This window comes from Meles meles, chromosome 13 (assembly GCF_922984935.1).
Source record: "Meles meles chromosome 13, mMelMel3.1 paternal haplotype, whole genome shotgun sequence".
Classification (NCBI taxonomy): Eukaryota; Metazoa; Chordata; class Mammalia; order Carnivora; family Mustelidae; genus Meles; species Meles meles.
Window position 1 is genome coordinate 72500248 of NC_060078.1, and position 21889 is coordinate 72522136.

General features: G+C 33.9%; 1 protein-coding gene across 1 annotated transcript in view; it reads left to right on the forward strand.

Moving 5' to 3' along the window:
• Positions 1 to 21889, forward strand: part of ATRNL1 (attractin like 1) — an 836623-nt gene that overhangs the window by 60748 nt on the left and 753986 nt on the right. The window contains exon 8 of the mRNA XM_046027294.1: positions 2409 to 2664. Within this exon, the coding sequence (XP_045883250.1) occupies positions 2409 to 2664 (256 nt within the window). The remainder of the gene's footprint in view (positions 1 to 2408; positions 2665 to 21889) is intronic.

The following is a 21889-nucleotide window of genomic DNA, read 5'->3' on the forward strand; positions in this document are numbered from 1 at the left end:
TTGTTATTTTTTGTCTGTTTGTTTGTTTGTTTTTTATAATAGTCACCCTTGTATGAAATGGTATCTTATTCTGGTTTTGATTTGCATTTTTTCAATGGTAGGTAATGTTGAGCATCTTTTCATGTGCTTATTGGCTATTTGTATGCCTCCTCTAAATAAACGTATATTCAAGTCTTTTGCCCATTTTTAAAATCAGGTTGGTTGTTTCTTTGTTGTTGAGTTGAAAGGGTTCTTTATATATTCTAAATATTAACCCCGTATCAGATATATGATTTGCAAATATTTTCTCCCATTCTGTGGGCTGTCATTTCACTCTCCTGATACATTCTTTGATGTACATAAGTTTTTAATTTTGGCATAGTTCAGTTAATCTATTTTTTTTTTTTAAATTTTGTTCTCTGGGCTTTTGATGTCATATCCAAGAAGTCATTGCCAAATCTAGTGTTATGAATAACAATGTTATGTTATTTCCCTATATTTTCTTTTAAGGGTTTTAAAGGTTTAGTTTTTATATTTAGCTCTTTAATCCACTTTGAGTTAATTTTTTTGTTTATGGTGTAGGGTAAGTGTTCACTTTCATTTCTTTGCATGTAATACTTCATTTTCCCAGCACCATTTGTTGAAAAGACTGTCTTTTCCTCATTGAATGGTTTTGGTGGCCTTGTTGAAAATCACTTCATCATGTGTGAGGGTTTATATCTTTTTTTTTTTTTAAAGATTTTATTTATTTATTTGACAGAGAGGGATCACAAGTAGACAGAGAGGCAGGCAGAGAGAGGGAGAAGCAGGCTCCCCGCTGAGCAGAGAGCCCAATGTGGGGCACTCGCTCCCAGGACCCTGAGACCACGACCTGGGCAGAAGGCAGAGGCTTTACCCACTGAGCCACCCAGGCACCCCTATCTGGGCTATTCTTTTGATCTGTGTCTGTGTACCAGTACCAGTGGGACACAATTTTGATTATTATACTTTTGTAGTAAGTTTTGAAATGAAGTGTGAGACTTCTGGCTTTGATCTTGTTTTTTAAGTTTGTTTTGCCTACTTGGGATCATTTAAGATTCCGTATGAATTTTAGGTTAGATTTTTCTGTTTCTCCAATGTCATGAAGTTTTTGATAGGGATTGCGTTGTACTCACTTACCCTTGTGTAATTCATGAATTTAGTATGATTAAAATATAGGCTATTTAACTTTTTATTTTGAATCAACAAAGATTCTTGATTTTGTAGTCTGTGACTAGACCCACTAAATAAAAACTTACATATTTTCTGTGCTTATTTAAGAAAATTTGGAAAATACAAGAGTGATGTAAAAAATAATCGTCAACTCTTTTTTTTCGTGAACCACTTCTCGGCCTTTTGGCTAACATCAAGTGTATATGTGTTTGGTCTTGGCACTCTTGTCAAGTGTCAGTTGGCCCTAGATGTATAGATTTATTTCTGGACTCTCAGTTCTATTGATTTATATGTCTGTCTTTATGCCTGTAGTACACTGTCTTGATTACTTTTCCTTTATATTAAGTTTTGAAATTGAGCAGTGTGAGTCCTCCAATTATAATCTTCTTTTTCAAGATTGTTTGGATATTCTGGGTCCCTTGCAATTCCATGTGAATTTTGGAATCAACTTGTCAATTTCTACAAAGAAGCCGTTCAAGAGATTGCATTGAATCTGTAGATCAATTTGGAGACATTGCCATCTTAATCATATTAAATCTTTTGACCAATGAACATGGGATGTCTTTCCATTCATTTAGATCTTTTAAAATTTCTTTCAACCATGTTTTGTAGCTTTTAGAGTTAAAGTTTGTTATTTCTTTTGTTAAATTTATTTCTAAAGATTACTTCTTTCTTGATGCTTTTGTGTATGGAATTGTTTACTTAGTTTCATTTTTCATTTTTGGATTGTTCATTTTAATTCTTGATGCTTTTGTGAATGGAATTGTTTACTTAGTTTCATTTTTCATTTTTGGATTGTTCATTTTAAGTGTATAGAAATAGAATAGATTTTTAGTATATTGATTTTTTATTCTGCAGTGTGGTCTACCTTTTTGGTGGACAGTTCTTGAAGAAAACAGTGAATGAGCATAGCACAAAGCAATATCCATAGCTGGTAAAATTTAAGTGTAAGAAGTAGAGACTCAACAACTGAGATAATTAAAAACATAGTCAATTTATATTAATATAGGTGTTTTAAATAAAGTATTTTAAAGTAACTTTTTGAAAGCATGGATTTTTTATTTTTTCTCCCTTATAAGTAAAAGCATTAATTCCCATTTGACTTTCTATAAATAAAAACTATGCCTTGTGCATGTTATGAGAGATTACTAAAGTTTAGTGTTTAAATTAAACCTTTGTTTTTAATTATATTGCTAAGATGACTATTTTGCTTATTAATATATATTTTTAATTTACAGGAAAACATCTTTATGTATGGAGGCAGAATTGAAACAAATGATGGCAATGTCACAGACGAATTGTGGATTTTTAACGTACATAGTCAGTCATGGAGTACAAAAACTCCTACTGTTCTTGGACATGGTCAGCAGTATGCTGTGGAGGGACATTCAGCACACATTATGGAGCTGGATAGTAGAGATGTTGTCATGATCATAATATTTGGATATTCGGCAATATATGGTTATACAAGCAGCATACAGGAATACCATATCTGTGAGTTACTTTGAAAATGTAACTATATACTCTTTTCTTTATTAGTTGAGACGATTTTTATCTTTAATAAAATCTTCATATGAATTTAGTCAACTGGTGAGTTTTTTGAAATCAGAATTATGAGCTAAGAATTAATACTTTTTAATATAAACCTTTTGATTTTGTGTTAGGTTTTGTCCTTTAATATTTATCTTCTTAGCTAAAAGTGAGGAAGTGTTACATACCAGTTACACATTTTCAAGAATTGAGAATATTTATAAATATGACAAATTCCAACAGATGGTGCTATTTCTTTGGATTTTACTTATGAACCAAGAACTAAAACTTAGTCTCTTTACTATGCATTCCATGATTTCAGGATTTTCATTTTTCAGGGTTCTGTTTTTAATCTTACTGTAAGATCTCTATATGCGTATTTTTCTTTTAAAGTTAGCTTCCTGAAGATAGTCTGTTGTAATCTTTTATAAGAGATTATTATCTGGTGGGTGAAAGTGACTGAGACGATCTACATATGACTTTTTATACTATGCTCTTAAATACTCTTCTTTGTTTTTCTGGTACTTTAAAATTTTTTTGAAAAAATTCTTTCAACATTTTCAAACACAAGATTTTTAAGAAAAATTTATGTACATGTACCTTATGTTCCCTGTTTAGATCGAAGACCATATTCCATTTTTGGCTCTGGTCAGTATTATGAACTCAAGTTTTTGGCTCCTTTGTGTATAGACAGCTATATTCATCTATTTAGAGTCCTTGTGTAGTCTTAATGAGGACTTTCATGCAGAGCAATAAGGGAGTCCTTAATGTGCTCCTAAGACTCCTTTTCTAAAAATACTCCTCTCTTCCTCCTGCAGTCCTTTCAAGTGATAAGTTTTCTTTTCAAAATCCCCACTGCAGCTGAGTGGAAAGTGGAATACATATCCTTCTTACTTCTTATTGCCATTTTACACTATTCCCCTTCCTTCCTCCTTTAAAGCACTCACCTTTGAACCTTACATTGTCAAACTGTGTCACCTATTACTTCTTTACTTTTCTGTTGCCCTCAGATCACTGTGCTTTATTCCTTGAAAAATATAACTTCTGGTTCACTATCATTCTATCCCACAGAATATATTACATTACAATACATTACAAAGCAAAATGTTAGTCAGCTATTTCTCTATCCACTTAAAGAGTTATTCTAATTCTTGGATTCTCATTTTTTTTTTTTTTAATCTCTCTTCTGGGATCTTATTTTCCATCCTATTTGAGTCACTCTTTCCCATTGTCATACTCTTGACCTGTGTTCCTCAATGCATCCCATAATTTCCATTTCAGTTATCTTACTCATTGAGTGCCACTGATCTTTCCAGTTTACTCCTTCTAGTACCCCACCTCTGACAATGTGCAACCTTCCTAGAGCTGTCAGTCCATTGGGCCTCCTGTGGGTTTTCACTATCACTCCCTTATCTGTACTTCTAACCTTACCCAGCTTGAACCTCATAATCACCAGTCTTTCCTCCAACTCTCCCACGTTGACCATTTCATACATTTCCTCTCTATTTCATATATATTTCCTCTCTATACAAATTTATACATTTCATTCATATTTCCTCTCTAAACTTACATTGCTTCTATCTCCACAATTACCCTGAGCCAATGACCTTACTTCTATATCTTACTGGGAAAATAGAACAGATCTAAAGAGAATTCCTGCTGATGGGAACACTTCGGAGTGTAACGGTTAATTAGCGATGCTGTATTGGATAAACTGCTATGTACACACAGTATTGTTGTAACAGACTCATGGTGGCATTGAAGCACACGTGGCTGTCATTGCATTTCTTAGATGGGCCCAAGAGTTGTTTAAGCAGCAGTTAGAAATTTTCTTTGTAGAAAGGTGTTTGTTTTTTGATTTTGTTACTAATTTTTGGTTTTATTATGTTGTTCAGGGAATGTTGTTGGTATTATTTCTACTTTTTGTAATTTATTGAGATTTTCTTTGTGGGCCAGTTTTCATGTTTTATAGACACTTGAAAAGGAGGTAAATCTTATAATATCAAGGTATGGCATTTGATACACACATATATCTATCAAATCTACTTCATTAATCTGTTTAGGTATTCTATTTTTCCTTACTTTTTTTTTGTACTTTATCTGCTATGCTCTGAAAATTAAAGACTAAAAATGTTAGTTTATTTTTGCCTATTTTTCCTTGTATATTCTGGAATTTATACTTTATGAAAGTTGATATTATGGATATTCATAACTGTTAACATCTTTATTGCAAATTTTAACTTTTAATATTATAAATTGTTTTGCTTGCTTAATGTTGACTTGATTTGACTTGACTTGATTTCTCCTTTGTCTGATATTTAATATTATGGCTCTTGCTTTCTGTGGGAAGGGGTTCGGTATTTTCCTGGTATACTTTTGCCCTTTCTTTCATTATTACCCTTTCAGAATCACTTTGTTTTAAATTTGTCTCTTGTGTATAAGAGGGGATTGGATTTTGCTTCATGATTCCATCTGGTTTTTAAACACTGTGTTACTCTGTTGTCTTCTTGTTTTTAATTATGGCTCTTCTTACATTTAGGGAGAGAAAGCCTTTTTGTGGGAAGGAGCGTGGTAATTTTTGAGATCTGCTACCACTAGGTTTCTTCCACACTCCTGTTTCTCATCTTTTCTGCATTCTTGTGGCTTCTTCTATGTGACTCTCTTGGTTTTACTTGCTTTTTTGCATATTCACACCTTATTTGGAGTTTGTAGTTTTTTAAAAGTTCCTAGTTTCTCTGCATATTTAATTTTCTTTTTCTTTCACGTTACCTTCATGTTTTCCTTATTGTTTTACATGTCTTCTCTGAGGAAAATGGGAAGATTCAGAATTAAACTATCATGAAGCTTATGATTGAACCAGAGGTTTTGATTTTTGAAGTATCAAAAAAAATAAAGTCTAGAGTTAACTAGTACGTTCACTCTTTGGTCAACCTCCAATTTATAGGCTACTATTTCTGCTGCTTTACTTCATCTTGTTTTGTTTTAAGTATATTTGACCATATTATCAATATTTTAAACTAAGAGTCACAGTCTTTTCTGTAAAGGGCCGGAGAGTAAATATTTTAGGTTTTGTGGGCCACGTGGTTTTTATCATAACTAGTCAACTCTGCTGGTTTGCATAAAAGCAGCCACATATAATACATACACAAATAAGCAGCTTTGTTCCAAATTGGGCCCCCTTGGGTGTTAGATCGCCTGCTCTAGAGAGAATGTGTACTTCTGGGGGCCTAGCAATCTTGGTCTAAATTAAATTAAAATTTCGGCATGTGGTTTTTTGGAACCTTATTTATATGTAGGGTAAATTCATGCCCATAGTGACATGATGTCTAGTCTATGATGGAAAGTTTTTAAGGGACGCCCTTTCTCCTTCCACATAGGGCCAAGGCTAAAATAGATATTTTCTGCCTGCCTCAGCAGAGCAGATTAAAACAAAACAAAACAAAACCATTTTTCATTGAGGGTATAACCCTGACTTTATGTAGAAGCTCTCTGATTCAGTATTTACATGGGCTCGCATGCAGTATTGGCCGTGAAAACTGAATTTCTAAGTTACCTGATTAGTACATGCCTTCTCTACTCTGCCTCCCAACAATATAGTTTATAGTTCACAGAATACGTTGCTTTTTTCATATTTCCCTTTATTTATTTAATTATTATTATTTTTTATTTATTTTCAGCATAACAGTATACATTGTTTTTGCACCACACCCAGTGCTCTATGCAGTACCTGCCCTCCCTATTACCCACCACCTGGTTCCCCAACCTCCCACCCCCCCCCCCCCCCCGCCCCTTCAAAACCCTCTGGTTGTTTTTCAGAGTCCATAGTCTCTCATGGTTCATCTCCTCTTCCAATTTCCCTCAACTCCCTTCTCCTCTCCATCTCCCCATCTTCTCCATGTTCTTTGTTATGCTCCACAGATAAGTGAAACCATATGATACTTGACTCTCTCTGCTTGACTTACTTCGCTCAGCATAATCTCTTCCAGTCCCGTCCATGTTGCTACAAAAGTTGGGTATTCATCCTTTCTGATGGAGGCATAATACTCCATCGTGTATATGGATCACATCTTCCTTATCCATTCGTCCGTTGAAGGGCATCTTGGTTCTTTCCACAGTTTGGCGACCGTGGCCATTGCTGCAATAAACATTTGGGTACAGATGGCTCCTCTTTTCACTACATCTGTATCTTTGGGATAAATACCCAGCAGTGCAATTGCAGGGTCATAGGGAAGCTCTATTTTTAAGTTCTTGAGGAATCTCCACACTGTTCTCCAAAGTGGCTGCACCAACTTGCATTCCCACCAACAGTGTAAGAGCGTTCCCCTTTCTCCACATCCTTTCCTGTCTTGCTAATTTTGGCCATTCTAACTGGTGTCAGGTGATATCTCAATGTGGTTTTAATTTAAATCTCCCTGATGGCTAGTGATGATGAACATTTTTTCATGTGTCTGATAGCCATTTGTATGTCTGTTCATTGGAGAAGTGTCTGTTCATATGACCATAGAGTTGAGGGTCCATATCTGGGCTCTCCACTCTGTTCCACTGGTCTATGTGTCTGTTTTTCATATTTCCCTTTATTGAACAGTAGTATCATTCAGTTATGATAATCGGTTGTGATTATGCTTTCTAGGGATAGCTAGGAAGGCACATCAGATTTTTTCTAATCTATGAATGGTAAATGTTGATGTAGGTTATTAATTGATAAATTCATTGGCTGGTGGGTTTTTGTTTTCATTTGGAATAATTTGATTATGTAATTTTAATTGTAGTTTTGGTAAAATTTTAACTGTTTCTTAGAGTTCTTTTGGTTTATTCTATAACAACAATACTATTTATAAATAAATTTATCCACAGATTATTTTTGGCTTTACTTTTGTCTTATTAATTGTACTACTTTCAGGCACACTTATGAATGTAGTATAAGATTGATATGGGAGGAATGCATAGTTTATGAGTTTTATAAGAGTAATAGATGAATTGTGGGCAGTTTTCAAATTCTGTGAATTAAGCACAAAGTAGAGCTCATCAACTTTTCTGTAAAATTATGTCTTAATAATAATAATACAATTAACATTATTTACTCCTGTGCATTTTGAATTCACTGCTTATTGAAAGTATGTGATATCAAAGAATAATTGAAGTACTTTCACTTTGGAAAGTACTTACAAATAAAAGAATACAAAAACAATGAGTAAATATAGTTTAAAGATGTTAGAAAAATTAAGTTCTGTATATCATAGAAAAGTGCTTCTTTAGGGAATGATATATTAAGTAGGGCTACTTTGAACATCAGTAATAGGATAATCGATCATTTTAGTTATAAAAGAATACTTGCTGCCATAGAGAGAGTATATATTCATTTTATTTATTTAGTCCTGTTCTTAGTGGGAATTACTACACTGTGTTGGCAGTTTCGCCTCTTTATTCCTGACTGATTTTAATGGCATCAGGTACCCAAATGTAGGTTGGTTTTACTTTGACCAACCTTACATGTTAAAGCTTTTAGACAACTAAGGAAAAAAAAATATTTTTGTATTAAAGAAGGGACTATCTCTTTAACCAGCATCGTGGTGAGGTAACTGAAAAGAAAGAGTAATTCATGAAAACAGGTTATTTTGCTAGGTAAAAATTTACTCAGAAGCATACGCTAAGGTTATTGATCTCATGGTTATGTAGAAATTTTAAAAACAGGAAAAACTCCCAGTTAACAAATGACCCTTATTCAACTTTTAATAATATTGCAAATCATTCTACGGTATTTCTGTTTCTGCATTTAGTAAAATGATTCTTATTTGAGATTTTTGTATTATAATTTAGAACAAAATGACCATTTAGTTAACTTATCTTCAATTATCTTAATTGGAGAATTATAGATTAGCACTAAAAAATCTAAGATACTAGAGAATATTTTTTAACTGCTGTGATTGTAGGTATTGTCCTTGCTATTTTATGAGTTTTAGAGTTTTGTTGATCTAGGGCGTACTTCCTAAACATTGGGTTGACTTTGTAGCATATATGAGCACATTTTGGTTCTACTTGGTTTCAGACACATGCAGTATTCATACCAACAAATGATGAATCAGGCATTTTCCCTTAGCTTTGCAGAGCTTATTTCGAGCAGGGTGATATAGACAATAAAAAATAAATATAATACGGATGTATGCTATATGATGTGTTAGAAGATAGTAAGTTTTATAAAATAGGAGCAAAGTAAGGGGATTGAGAGAGAGATTGAAAGTAAGGGGAGGTAGTTACAAAATAGGAAGGAGACGGTAGATCTCACTGCAAAGGTTGAGTTTTGAGCAAAGAGTTGCAGGATGTGAAGGAATTTACCATGTGAGTATCTGGGGGAAGAGTGTTTCCTGGAAGTGGGAGCAGCTGTGTCAAGGCAAGAGCATGCTGAGCATGTTCAAGGAACAGTAAGGAGTCTGGAGAAGAAAGGATGGAAAGTAAAAGTGAAAGATGAGGTTAGAGGAGTAATCAGGAAGCAAGATTATTGGGTTTTTGCATTGCTTTTTTTTTTTTTTTTAACAGAGTTAAATGGAGAGACCTTGCAAGATTTTGAGCAGAAGAATGACATAATTTTTAAATGCATCATTTTGTGTGTGTTAGAAATAAGCTCTAGGAGGGAAAGAACAGAAGCAAGGAGGCCAGTTAGGTAGTTGTTAAAATAATCTGGACAGCGACGGTGGTAATATTGGAGATGATGAGAATTAGTTCATTTCTCATCAACATCTATATGTTTTTAAAGTAGAACCAATATTACTTGCTGAAGGTTTTGGATGTAGAGTCTGAGATAGATGAGTCAAGGATGATTTCGAGGTTTTTGGTTGAGCACTCAGAGAGATGAAATTGCAATACTGAACACAGAAGATTCTGAAGCAGGTTTGAGGTGAAGGTGGTTTGAAAGTCAGGAGTTAGTTTGGATATGTTATATGTGAGATATCCATTAGGCATTAGACTAGAGAGAGATCTGGGCTGGAGATGTAAATTTGGGGCCTGTTAGGATGTGGAAAGCAGTGAAAGCCATGAGACTGGATCAGATCACTAAGGAAATGGGTGTAGATAAACAGAAGAAAAGGATTGGGCCCCATGGTGTTCCATAAGAAGGAGAAGAAGATAAGCCAGGAAGAGTAGTGTTGTGAACAGAAGCCAAGTGAAGAAAGATTATTAAACAGAAATGTGATTAATTGTACCAGATGCTGCTCTGCTAATGGCTCAAGGAAAATGATTAAAAAAAAAGAGAGAGAGCACCCATGCACGCACACACATGCATGTGAGTAGGGGGATGAGCAGCGGGAGAGGGAGTGAGAGAATCTTAAGCAGGCCCCATACCTAGGATGAGCCTGTTTCGGGCTCAGTCTCAGGGCCCTGATATCGTGACCTAAGCTGAAATCAAGACGCTTAACTGACTGAGCCACCCAGGTACCCCTCAAGGAAAATGATTTCTAAGGATTGGCCGTTGAATTTAGTGCAGTGCAGACGATTGGTGATCTTGGCAAGAACGCTTTTTGTGTTATGGGGAAGGGTGGTAAATGCCTGACTGGATTGGATTTAGAAGGGAGGGAGAGCAGAATTGGAAACATTAGTCAAGATCAATTTTTTCAAGAAATTTGCTTGTAAAGGGGAGCAAAGAAGGTAGTAGCAGCTGGCAGGAAATACAGGATCTTTTTAAACTTGGGTTTTCCTAGAAGCAGACCATTAAGCAAGGATTCAGGTGAGAGAATTTTATTTGGGAAAATGCAGGTAACGCTACTCGCTATTCGAGGAGTTGAGGAGTAATGCCAGCATGAGAAGGCGGCCATGTTCCAAGCCAACAGCCACGGAAGTTATGGAGCTTAATGACCAGGCTTCAAATTAACATTTTATCTTTGAAATGTCCTTCTTCAACTGTTAAACTTCTTGTGAGTTGATGAATCCTGCTAGCTATGTCTCTAAAATCAATCTGTTCTTTAGCCGAAGACGCTTCATTCATTGTGGTGTGATTTATATGAAAATGTGTATAGATGTATAAGAACAGAATACTTGACAAAATAGCTTATGTGGGACACACACAAGTAGGTCTGGCAGGGAATTTTCCATGAGGGCGCCCTAGACTACAACTTCTAAAAGTGCTATATGGCTGTCAGGTGCTTAGGAGTGACAGTAATCCAGTGAGCTTCATGTACAGAATTATTGGAACAATCAGGAAAATGCATAATGAAGAGATCAGCTTGCAGTAAAGGTTCCCTAACCTTTTATTTAATTAACAAAGTAAAGGTGGCTTTCTTAATTATAAGAAATTTATAATTTATAATTATATAATTATTTTATAATTTAATTATAAAATTAATATAAACATAATATATATTATATTTATATAATATATAATATATATAATATAATATATATTATATTATATATTATATAATATATATTATATTATATTTATATTATATATTATATTTATATAATATATATTATATTTATATTATAAAATATAAATTATTATATTTTTATATTATTTATTTATATTATAAATTTATATTATAAAATATAAATATAAATTATAATTATATAATTATATAATTATATAATTTAATTATAAAATTAATTTATAATTATATAAATGGTGAAAAGACTCTTGTTAATCCAGAGCTATATTTGTGGAATTTTTCATTTTTTGGAAGTGGTTTAATTTTCCTCCAAATTCCTGTATCTCTTTGTTCATAAGTGAATTTGACACATATATGGCTTTATATAGATATTCTTCTTGTACTTACATTCTTCTAAGAAGTTTATTTTATTTTTAATTTTTTAAAAGATTTTATTTATTTATTTGACAGAGAGAGATTACAAGTAGAGAGGCCGGCAGAGAGAGGGGGAAGCAGGCTCCCTGCTGAGCAGAGAGCCTGATGGGCTCGATCCCAGGACCCTGAGATCATGACCTGAGCCAAAAGCAGAGGTTTAACCCACTGAGCCACCCAGGTGCCCCAAGAAGTTTATTTTAGAGCAGGAATCCTGCAATATGCCTCTCTGAAAGTGTACTTTCTAGTAAAGAGCTGTGTATTAAATGTTTGGTAAATATCTGAATAAACACATAGGATTTTGAGCACATGTTCTTTAAAAGTTGAGTCTATAGATTTCCTTAGTGTTGTTTAAAATACGTTAGCCAATTTTAAAAAATCGTACACTGTACTTATTATTCTCTTTCTAGTGGTGACTCAAAAAGTGTTATGCTTGATATTCTCCATGTGTCTCTCCAGAACCACCCTTCACCATTTCTGCCCTCCTCCTGTGCCCTCTAGCTTTCACTGGGGGCACCCACAGTAGATCAGAGGGTGGGAGATAAGTGAGGCTGAGGTGTTTTATTTGTCCCACTCCCTCCCTGCTGGGTCATATTGGGTTTGGGGGGTTGCCCTACTGAAGGCTAGACTGTCAGTTGTTTTTATCCATATAGCCACTCTCTAAGAGTTCTGGAAACTGTTACCTCCTCTTGCTTTTTTCAGGCTAGCAGATACTAAAGACTTCCTGCTGTGTTATTTCCAAGATATTACCCTGACCATTGTTTTAAAAGTAGTCTTTCTATTAGACTCTTTATAATTACTCATTTTTAGTATATCATCTGTTTTCTCTCAAGACCCTGGGGATTGTAGCAACTGTTGATTCCTTAGAGATTCAAATATAACTGTTTATCTAAATGATCCTTTACATGTATTTAGGTATTAGGATCCTGGAAGGTGGGAGAAAGAAGTATTTTATAAGAGGACTTCATCCTTTATTAGATGAGAAAAATGTCAGCAGAAATATAAACCTTTTGGAATAGCATGGGTTCTTTGGTCCATTTCTTTCTTTCTTTCTTTTTTTTTTTTTTAAAGATTTTATTTGTTTATTTCACAGACAGAGATCACAAGTAGGCAGAGAGGCAGGCAGAGAGAGGAGGAAACAGGCTCCCTGCTGAGCAGAGAACCCGATGCGGGGCTCGATCCCAGGATGCTGGAATCATGACCTGAGCCGAAGGCAGAGGCTTAACCCACTGAGCCACCCAGGCGCCCCTCTTTGGTCCATTTCTACTACTCTTATTATTGAGTTAAAATTTTTAATACTATGTGGTCCTTTGAAGCATTTTATTTTTTCTTAATGTTAAAGGTTGTTATATTTATTTAACATTTTTAAGAGCATTACCTATTCTAGTTTTTTTCAGTAAGCAGCACTTTTATGTGCCTACATATTGCTTTCTATTTATTTATTTATTTATTTTTAAAAGGTTATTTAGGAGAGAGATAGAGTGAGCCCGAGTGTGTGAATAGGGGGAGGGAAGAGCAGAGGGAGAGGGACAAGCAGACTCTGTACTGAGTGCAGAGCCTGATGAGGAGCTCAGTCCCAGGATCCTGAGATCATGATCTGAGCTGAAACCAAGAGTTGAATGCTCAACTGATTGAGCTACCCAGGTGCCCCAGCTTTCAATTTATTTTTAAAAAACACCCACTTGTTGGTTTCTTATTATGTTTACTCAACTCAACTTTATTTTCATCAGAAAATAAAAAGAAAATAAAGAAAATAAAGAAGTGAATGGTCACTTCTTACTAACAAAAGCACCCCAAAAGTATATTTGATAAGAGGAATATTATGAAAAAATATAACCATTTATTGTAGTCCTTTAAGTTTTAAAACTCTTTATAATTGTAGTCATTAAAAAAATTGTTGGATTTTACAAAACAGTTTTCTGTCTCTCTACTATTCTAAAATCTAGAATTTCTTATGGGTTTGTTTTTAAAAATAGCTTTTTATATGTGTATGCTTATATTGCATATTGTTTTATTTGGTTTTGAGTTTTATAAAAAGGAAATAATATTTTTTACAGTTTTCTGAGGCTTTCTTCTATTTCATTCACCTACTATATTACTAAGGTTCATCTATGTTATGTGTTACTGTATTTAACTCCTTTACATTACTGTGTTTCATTATATGACTCTACCACAATTCCTTCATCCATTCTCCTGCTCATGAGGTTTGGGGTTGGGTGCTTGGTTAAATTCAACCACAGCAGCAATTTTGAGACATCTTGATAAAAATACTGTATTTTAAAAGATAAAGAAAAAATCCTTAGGATTTTCAGGCAGAGAGATAAAATATTTCACAAGGGCAAGAGATTAGCTTGTATCAGATTTCTCAAAAGTAACATACAAATCAAGGCAACCAAAGAGCAAATTTTTCAAGAAACGTAAGGAAAGAAGTATGGTTTAAGGTTTTTATATCTTGCCAAACTGTCCTTCAAGTGTCAAGGTTATAGAAAAAACAGTTTGAACATAGAAAAACTCAGGTAATTTCGTGTATATTTGCCCTTACCTGAGAAATCTAGTAAAGTGGAAATGTGCAGACTTTTTCGTAGAGGTCTAGATAGTAAATTACTTTGGCTTTGTAGGCTACACGGTCGTTACTCAGTTCTGCTGTTGAGTCTGTACACATGCACTGGTATAAAATACATAAGTGAATGAATATGGCTGTGTTCCAGTAAAACTTGATTTACAGAAACAGTTGGTGGGCTGTTTGGCCTGTGGACTGTAATTTGTCAAACCCTGTCCTAGAGAATAAGCATCATCTAACAAAGAGATGAATGGGAACACTTCAGGTAAAAGACTGGTTAGAGGACATGTATTTAATTTTAGAGCTAAGACTAAAATAAGGGTAGAGATGTCAGTAGACAACTAGAATGCAGATATTATGTGTTCCTTCTAAGTAGAAAGGATGCAACTAAAAATGGGAGAAGGGTGAGAGAAGGAGGAAAGCGGATAAAGAGCCTGGATTCTTGCATAGGTAATTCGTAGGAGTCAAGAATGCCATTTAACTCTTAATACCATTAATGTTAGTCGGTCCCAATTTTAGTTGTTTGAACAAGCCTTCCTAACATTCTGTGAAGGCTGTTATTTCATAAATCTCATTCTTTCTTAGAAGTCTTTAAAGAACAAAGAGAACATTTGCTTACTTAAAAACATAGTATAAAATATTCTATCTGCAATTACAGATGGATCTGTTGGATGCTTTTACAAATCTAAGATATACTGTAGGATCTTAGTGTTTATTTTTATTATGTTTTAAAACACTTTGCTATTTCATTTTCCTAGAAATTAATTCATTACTCATCAGTTACTACCAACCAATGCTAAAAAAAAATTAACAAGAAAACAACTTGCTTAGGAGGGTGATATATGAATGAAATATATGGTCACTTTCAGTTTTCTTATTGCAGTGCCCAAAGTATTTTATTATTACATTTAAAAAGGTATAAAAGGACTGGAGGCACCATCATCGTAGCCTGCTCTTAGCTTTTATTGAACACAGTAATTAGATTCAATGAGATAGCCTGGGTTGTGATCCTAATGCCAGAGAAAGTAGAATTCAGGCCACCAAAACATTGTATGAGTCAAGAATACCTTATTGTATTAAAACCACAATTCACCAGAAGATGTAATATACAATAGAAGAATATCTATGTACCAAATAACCCAGCAACCAGCCATTTAAAAGAGAAACTATAGGTAGAAATAGATAGCAGCAATTTCTTTACAAAACAGTTCAAGCATTACTCTGTACACGACAAGACAAAGTAAGAGAAAGTACAAAGATCTAAACAATATAATCAAGCAATGTTAAGAATATATATCAGCACAACCTGATTATGGACAAAGTACTTGTGGACTTCTTAAGTATGCATGGGAAACTCATAAAAAGTGAGTAGACTGTATCTTAGGATATAAAGAAAACATCAGTGGGTCCCCCAAAAATGGAGATACTAAATAAAACCTTTAAGGTAGATATAAGCTTAAGTTACAAAATTGCTGAAAAATAATGACAGTAAAAGCAATACATATAAGAATCTATCAGATAAGTTTAAAGCAGTTATCAGAGGATTATTTATAGCATTAGACAACTGTATTAATATGAGTGAAAATAGGTGAACCACATTCTCAACTCAAAAAGCAAGAAATAGAACAAAATACATACAGACCTAGAAGTAATAGGATTCAAATAGTAAAAATGACATCTGAAATTACTGATGTAAGAACAAAAAGGCAATAAATCAATTTAATAGATTATATTTGTTTATTATAAAAATTTTAAAATAGGTAAGCCTTTAGCTAACTCATTTAATCAAGAAATAAGGAAGAAACCACAAATATACAAAATAAGAAATGGTAAGGGGAGAATAGTACTGGTAAAGAGGAAATTTTTTAAAAAATGAGACTACTTAAAAAAATAAAATGAGACTACTTTGTACATCTATGCAAATAAATTTAAAAATATAGAAAAAATAGATACTTTCTTAGAAAATAACAGTTCCTAAAATTAAACCCAGTAGAGATAGAAAGTTTATATAGATGAATTTCCATAGAACAAAATAGAGAAAGCACCAAGCCTAGATAATGTTATAGGTTAACTTTAGCAATGCTTGTAAATTCTTTTAGAGAATAAAAATGGAAGGAAAACTTACAAATTTACTTTAGAAAACAAGTATAACATTGCTACCTACAGTTATCTCAGAAACAGGAGATTATAGACCTGTGTGATTCAAAATAAGTTGACATGCTTTCCTTTAAAAATCACTTAAATAAAATGAACAAACTTTAACACACACCAAGAAGATACCATGATAAAGTAGGATATATAACTAGGATTCCAGGATGATTCAATATTAAGAAATACATTAATAAAATTCACTATGTTTATAGGTCTAGGGAGACCATGCTAAAAAAGCCCATTCCTAATTAAAATCTTAAAAAATTGGAATGGATGTTTGAACACAATAAATGTATCTATGTCAATCCAAAGCCAGCATCTTATATGGGGAATCAGGCATTTGTGTGAAGGTTAGGATCAAAGTAAAAATGTCCACAATCTCCATTACTACTAGACATTTTTTTGAAGGTAGTAGAGGAAACAATTAGAGGAATAGGACTTTGATAAGGAGAACATAAACTATTTGCAAGTGATACAGAATTCCTGGAAAACTTACACAATAATAGGACTAACTGAAACAATAAAACAATAAAAGAACTCAGCAAGGTAACAGGTTATAAACTTAATACACAAAAAGTGTGCCTGGGTGGTGCAGTCAGTTCAACGTCTAACTCTTGGTTTTGGTTCAAGTGGTGATCTCAGGGTGGTGAGATCGAGCCCCATGTTGGGCTCTGCTCAGTGGGAGTCTGCTTAAAAGACTCTGCCCCCCAATAAATCTTTAAAAATTAGTATGCAAAAATCAATATCCTTCCTGTATATAGTAGGCAATTAGAAGACATAAGAAGGAGAAAAACACATTTAGAAAGCTATAGTGAAGCTAAATCACTTAGGTATAAATTGAACAAGAAATGTTTAAATCTTTTTAAAGAAAACTATAAACCATTCCTGAAAGTCACAAATGTAGGGGGGGAAAAAACCCAACAAAATATATAATAAAAATACATATCAATTCCATTTCAAGGAATTTATGCTTCAGTTTTATCTCCAAAACACAGGAGCACTTTTTTTTTTTTTTTTTTTGTATGGACAAAACATTAACATTATTTAGAAACTACTGGTAGATAAAGCATGGTACATCCGTATTGGTGAAGTACTGTGTGGTTGTAGAAAAGGAAGAACTGTTTGAAATCTTATGATTTACAGGATATATCAAGTGCAAAATAGCATATATAGCATATTACTTTTTGTGTAAGAAAGGGGAAATCAGAAAATACTGTTACGCCTGTTTTTTTAAGCAAAAATGAACACTGGGAGGATAAACTAGAAGATGGTGGTGTTGGCTACTTACAAAAGATAGTAGAGAGTGGTGTGGGAAGGACAGAAAATGAAAGTATATTTCCCTTATGTAGTTTTGACTTTTCAGATTGATCTACATATAAAATCATCAAAAGGAAAGCTCTAAAACTCTAGAACAATGCAAACAGAAACTAATGAACTCACTCACGTCTCAAATGTATAACACAAACCACACTGAAGAGGGAGAAAATAACCCACATGCCTTTTTAACACAGTGTTTGGTTACGTGTCCTCAGGCTATGTGGATGTGGGGAAGAGCTGCTAACAAATTTTTTAAGTTTGTTTTTTGAAGGTTTTGGTGAAGTCATTCTACATTATTTTGGGTGTATTTGACAGATTAAAAAATCAGTAAATGTGTTGTTGGGAGCTGAAATTCTCAACATGGAAGACAGGAGATACAAATATGAAATGGGGAAGGCAAGAAGAATCCTGCCTGATGGACTGGACTTCTAGGTATCACTGTGAGCTTGTGGTATGATAGGCAGGTAGTAGGTAGGCAGGCGGCCCACAGTTACGGGTATAGATTCTTCTGAAAGGGCCTAGAAGCTAAGTCACCCCAGTAGTAGTGAGCACAATGATCACCCATATTCCAAGATCTAGTTTCTAAAAATATTCCCAAGAAAAGAAAGCAAGGCTCTTTGGAAAAGTGGCTGATTCTAGGGCTATGGCAGGAAAAGTAAGGATGAAATTGGTATATCTTATTATATCAAATTAAGGAAGTGTTCAGGAAAATGATGAGTCCTGTCAAAAACACAGAAGAATTGGCTTGAAGGGGGGTCCTTTGGTAAAATCTGGAATACTTTGACCATCAAAATAATTTAGGCAAATAATAAATTATAACATTGAAACAGGAATCCATGAGCTTATACTGATAATGGACAGATTGACAAATAGAGGAGAGGGATACACAGAATGCTGACTGGCATTGGGAATGCTGACTGGAGTTGGGAAAAAAAAATCATTGTTTAATAATAATTGTAGTATACAATTGGTTTGGGAAAGAATCATCAATAGGTTTTAAATCCACAGGGGTGGGGATAAATTTTTGATGAGATATGCATGGTATTTAAATGTCTTTCTCACAGATTGTTTATAAGGTGCAGAGAAAAATAGTACCTTGTCTGAGTAATCAAAATTCATATAAAAAACCATGGGAAATTATACATTGTGTGCCTCTGGATATGATAGCTGCTGAGAGAAATATCACTTAAAACAGAGTTTGGCAAACTATTTGTACAGGTTAAGACAGTAGATGTTGTGTGCTTTGTGGATTATACAGTCTCTGTTTCGTCTACTCAGTCCTGCCATTGAAATTTGAAAGCATGCCATAGATAATATGTAAATGAGTAAATATACCTGTGTGCCAAAAAATATTTATTTAAAAAATGAGCCACCGGCTAGATTTGGCCTATGAGACACAGGTTTCCTACCCAGCATTTTGAGTGGGACTGCCAACTTAAATCTAATCATTAAGCAGTATCATACAAACCTCAAATAAGGAACTTTTTGTTTAAAATGGCAAAGAGCTTTATTCTTCATAAATGTCACACTTGATCTTAGCCAAAAGGCCGAGAAGTGATTATTCTTCATAAATGTCAATGTTGAGGCACCTGTGTGGCTCAGTCAGTTAAGCGTGTGACTCTTGATTTTGGCCCAGGTCATGATCTCAGAGTCCTGGGATTGAGCCCCGTGAGGGGCTCCTCACTCAGTGGGAAGTCGCTGGAGATTCTCTCTCCCTCTCCATCTGCCCTTCCCCCACCCCCGTGCTCTCTCTCCCTCTCTAAAATAAATAAATTTTTTAAAAATGTCAGTGTCATAGGGAACAAAGACTGAAAAATTGTTCCAGATTAGAGGAGGTTTATGAAACATGACAGCTGAATATGGTAGGTGATCCCTGACTGTATTTCTATACTGGATGAAGGACATTACTGGCCCAATTTACAAACTAAAATATTTGTGGATTAAAGCATTCTATAAATGTTAAATTTCTTGACATTAATAGCTATAATATGGTGTATAAAAAGAAAGTCTGTTCTTAAAATATATACCATAATATGTAGGGATAAGAGAAATGATGTATACACAGTTATTGTGTTTGTGTGTGCCCACGTGTGTGCATGCGTGTGTGTGTCTGTGAGAGAGAGAGAGAGAGAGATTGATTGAGGTGGGGAAGGAAAGGGAGGGAGAGAGAAGAAGGAGAAATAATAAAATGAAATAAGGTATTAACAATGAATCTGAGAAATGGGTGTATGGGAATTCTTGGATTACTCTTGCAACTCATTTGTACCTTTGAAATAATTTCCAAATAAAATACTAGAAGTAGATTACAAGAAGTATATGTATTTTTAAAAAATATTTGTTTATGTAGGACATATATTTGAGGTGAATGTTATAGAGAATTCCTGTGAACTTCCTCTGGTGATAAAGGAAACGTCAGTTTGTCCTTTCTGCTATACTTAGAATTACAGCTTTTAGGGAATCTGTAAATCTCAGAGGGGACTTATATGGATGGTTTTACTAACTTGGACCATAAAGCTATTCTGGGTTAGTCCTGAGGGAAATTTATTTCACTTTAGGTTAGCAATACCTCATAAACTTTCTAAGAATCTCAATGTGAATCTCAAGGTTAGTATAATATTAATGTTTTGCTTTAGTATTTTTCATGCTTTTAGAATTTGAAAGGTGTAGTTGGGAAGCCAGTATTAATACCATTTTATCTCCACTTTTTTCCTTTTGATTTAAAAACTGTTAGATATGATACTTTTAGGGACTTTTTTTCCACCCTCTGTAAGTGTAGTGATATGTGACTTTCTCTTCAGCTTGTAACATCACATGTTTTTCAAAATTTGGTGGTGGATTTCAAGTGTGAATTGGACATTGCTTTTCAGAAAACTAGTGTCACAAAATATAATTCTATAGAACAGATGTATTAGGTGGTAGAAGTTAGGAATTTTTAATAGAGGAAATCTCCCCTTTAAAAATAATTCAGTCATAGGAATCATAAAACGCATACTTTTACTGTCTTAAAGTAGGGTTGGCATTTGATATGGAATTTCATTTGTGAAGAGCTTTTGAGGACTAAATAGGTAAAGTAAAACAGTTTCAGTGTAATAAGTAAAATATTGCTTTAATAAAGTGTTCAGTCTGTGTGACAAAGGCTGCTGTTCAGAATATATGTTTTCATATTTTCTAAGAATATCACAATAAAAAAGAACAGTTTTGGTAAGTGACTTTATTATATCATGTTTTTAAAACTGCTTATAAGCTATATGAATATTATATATTTAAAAATATGCATTGGTTATATCAAAAAAATTTCACTACGTATGTGTTCAGGATTCAGAAAATTCTGGTCTTTCTCTGTTTAGCATCTTTCATTGATGAAGATCTTAGTCCCTTAAAAGCTGCTACTGCATTGTTGTATATATTTTAAAAATTCTATTTATATTTAGAAGAAAAATGCACTTCTTGTAAATTTATACTTAGTTTTTCATGAGTATATAAAACTGTATAAGTTCTATAGTGCGAAGTCCCTCATGCTTCCACTTATTGGCTCTACAAAAGTTCTGAGATCTTACTTTCCACTTGCCTTCCATTCTTTAGACTTTTCTTTAGACAAGAATCTCTAGCGCCTTTAGTCTTCACTTGACCGGGCTTACATTCATAGCTTTTTGTTAATGCCTTACATTAAAACAAATGTTAAGGATTTAAAGAATATTTTGTAACAATGATAATAGCAGCTAACATTTATTTGCTGGGGACTTAGTCTGTGGTAGGTGGTATTATAAGTACCTCATGCATGTTAACTCAAAGTGAAATATAAATATAAGCTATTCTTACCCCATTTTATAGGCAAGGGAACTGACACACAGATGTGTCACATGGGTAGCCATGGTCACTCAGCTAGCAAATGGGAAGATCAGGATTATATAAATATAAGATACACATTATCTTAGTTGACCTTTTGTTATCTTGATCACCCTCTCTGGACAAACCATCCTTTGTAACAACCCTTTCAGACTTAACAGCGTTTAACAGAGTGTGGTGTGTTATCTAATGTGAGACCATTACTTTCCCTTATTCTAGATATGATATTTTCTTTTATACTGGTATTACTGTGTTGACCTATAGTTAGCCCAAAGAAAGCAAAACTTCTCATTTAGTTCATTAGTTTTTGTTTTTTATATAATTGCTGTGAAGGGAGATATATACTCTTTCCTATATTTGTTTAATTTTAGAAACTCAGTGAGGGGCTTATTAAAAGAGTTTCAGCCCATTATTGGTATAAGGTTTATAATTTATTATTAAAAGAGTTTCAGCCCATTATTGGTATAAGGTTTATAATTCTGGTATCTAAAGACTTAGTTACCTTGTCCTTTTATTGGGTCAGTGGTCA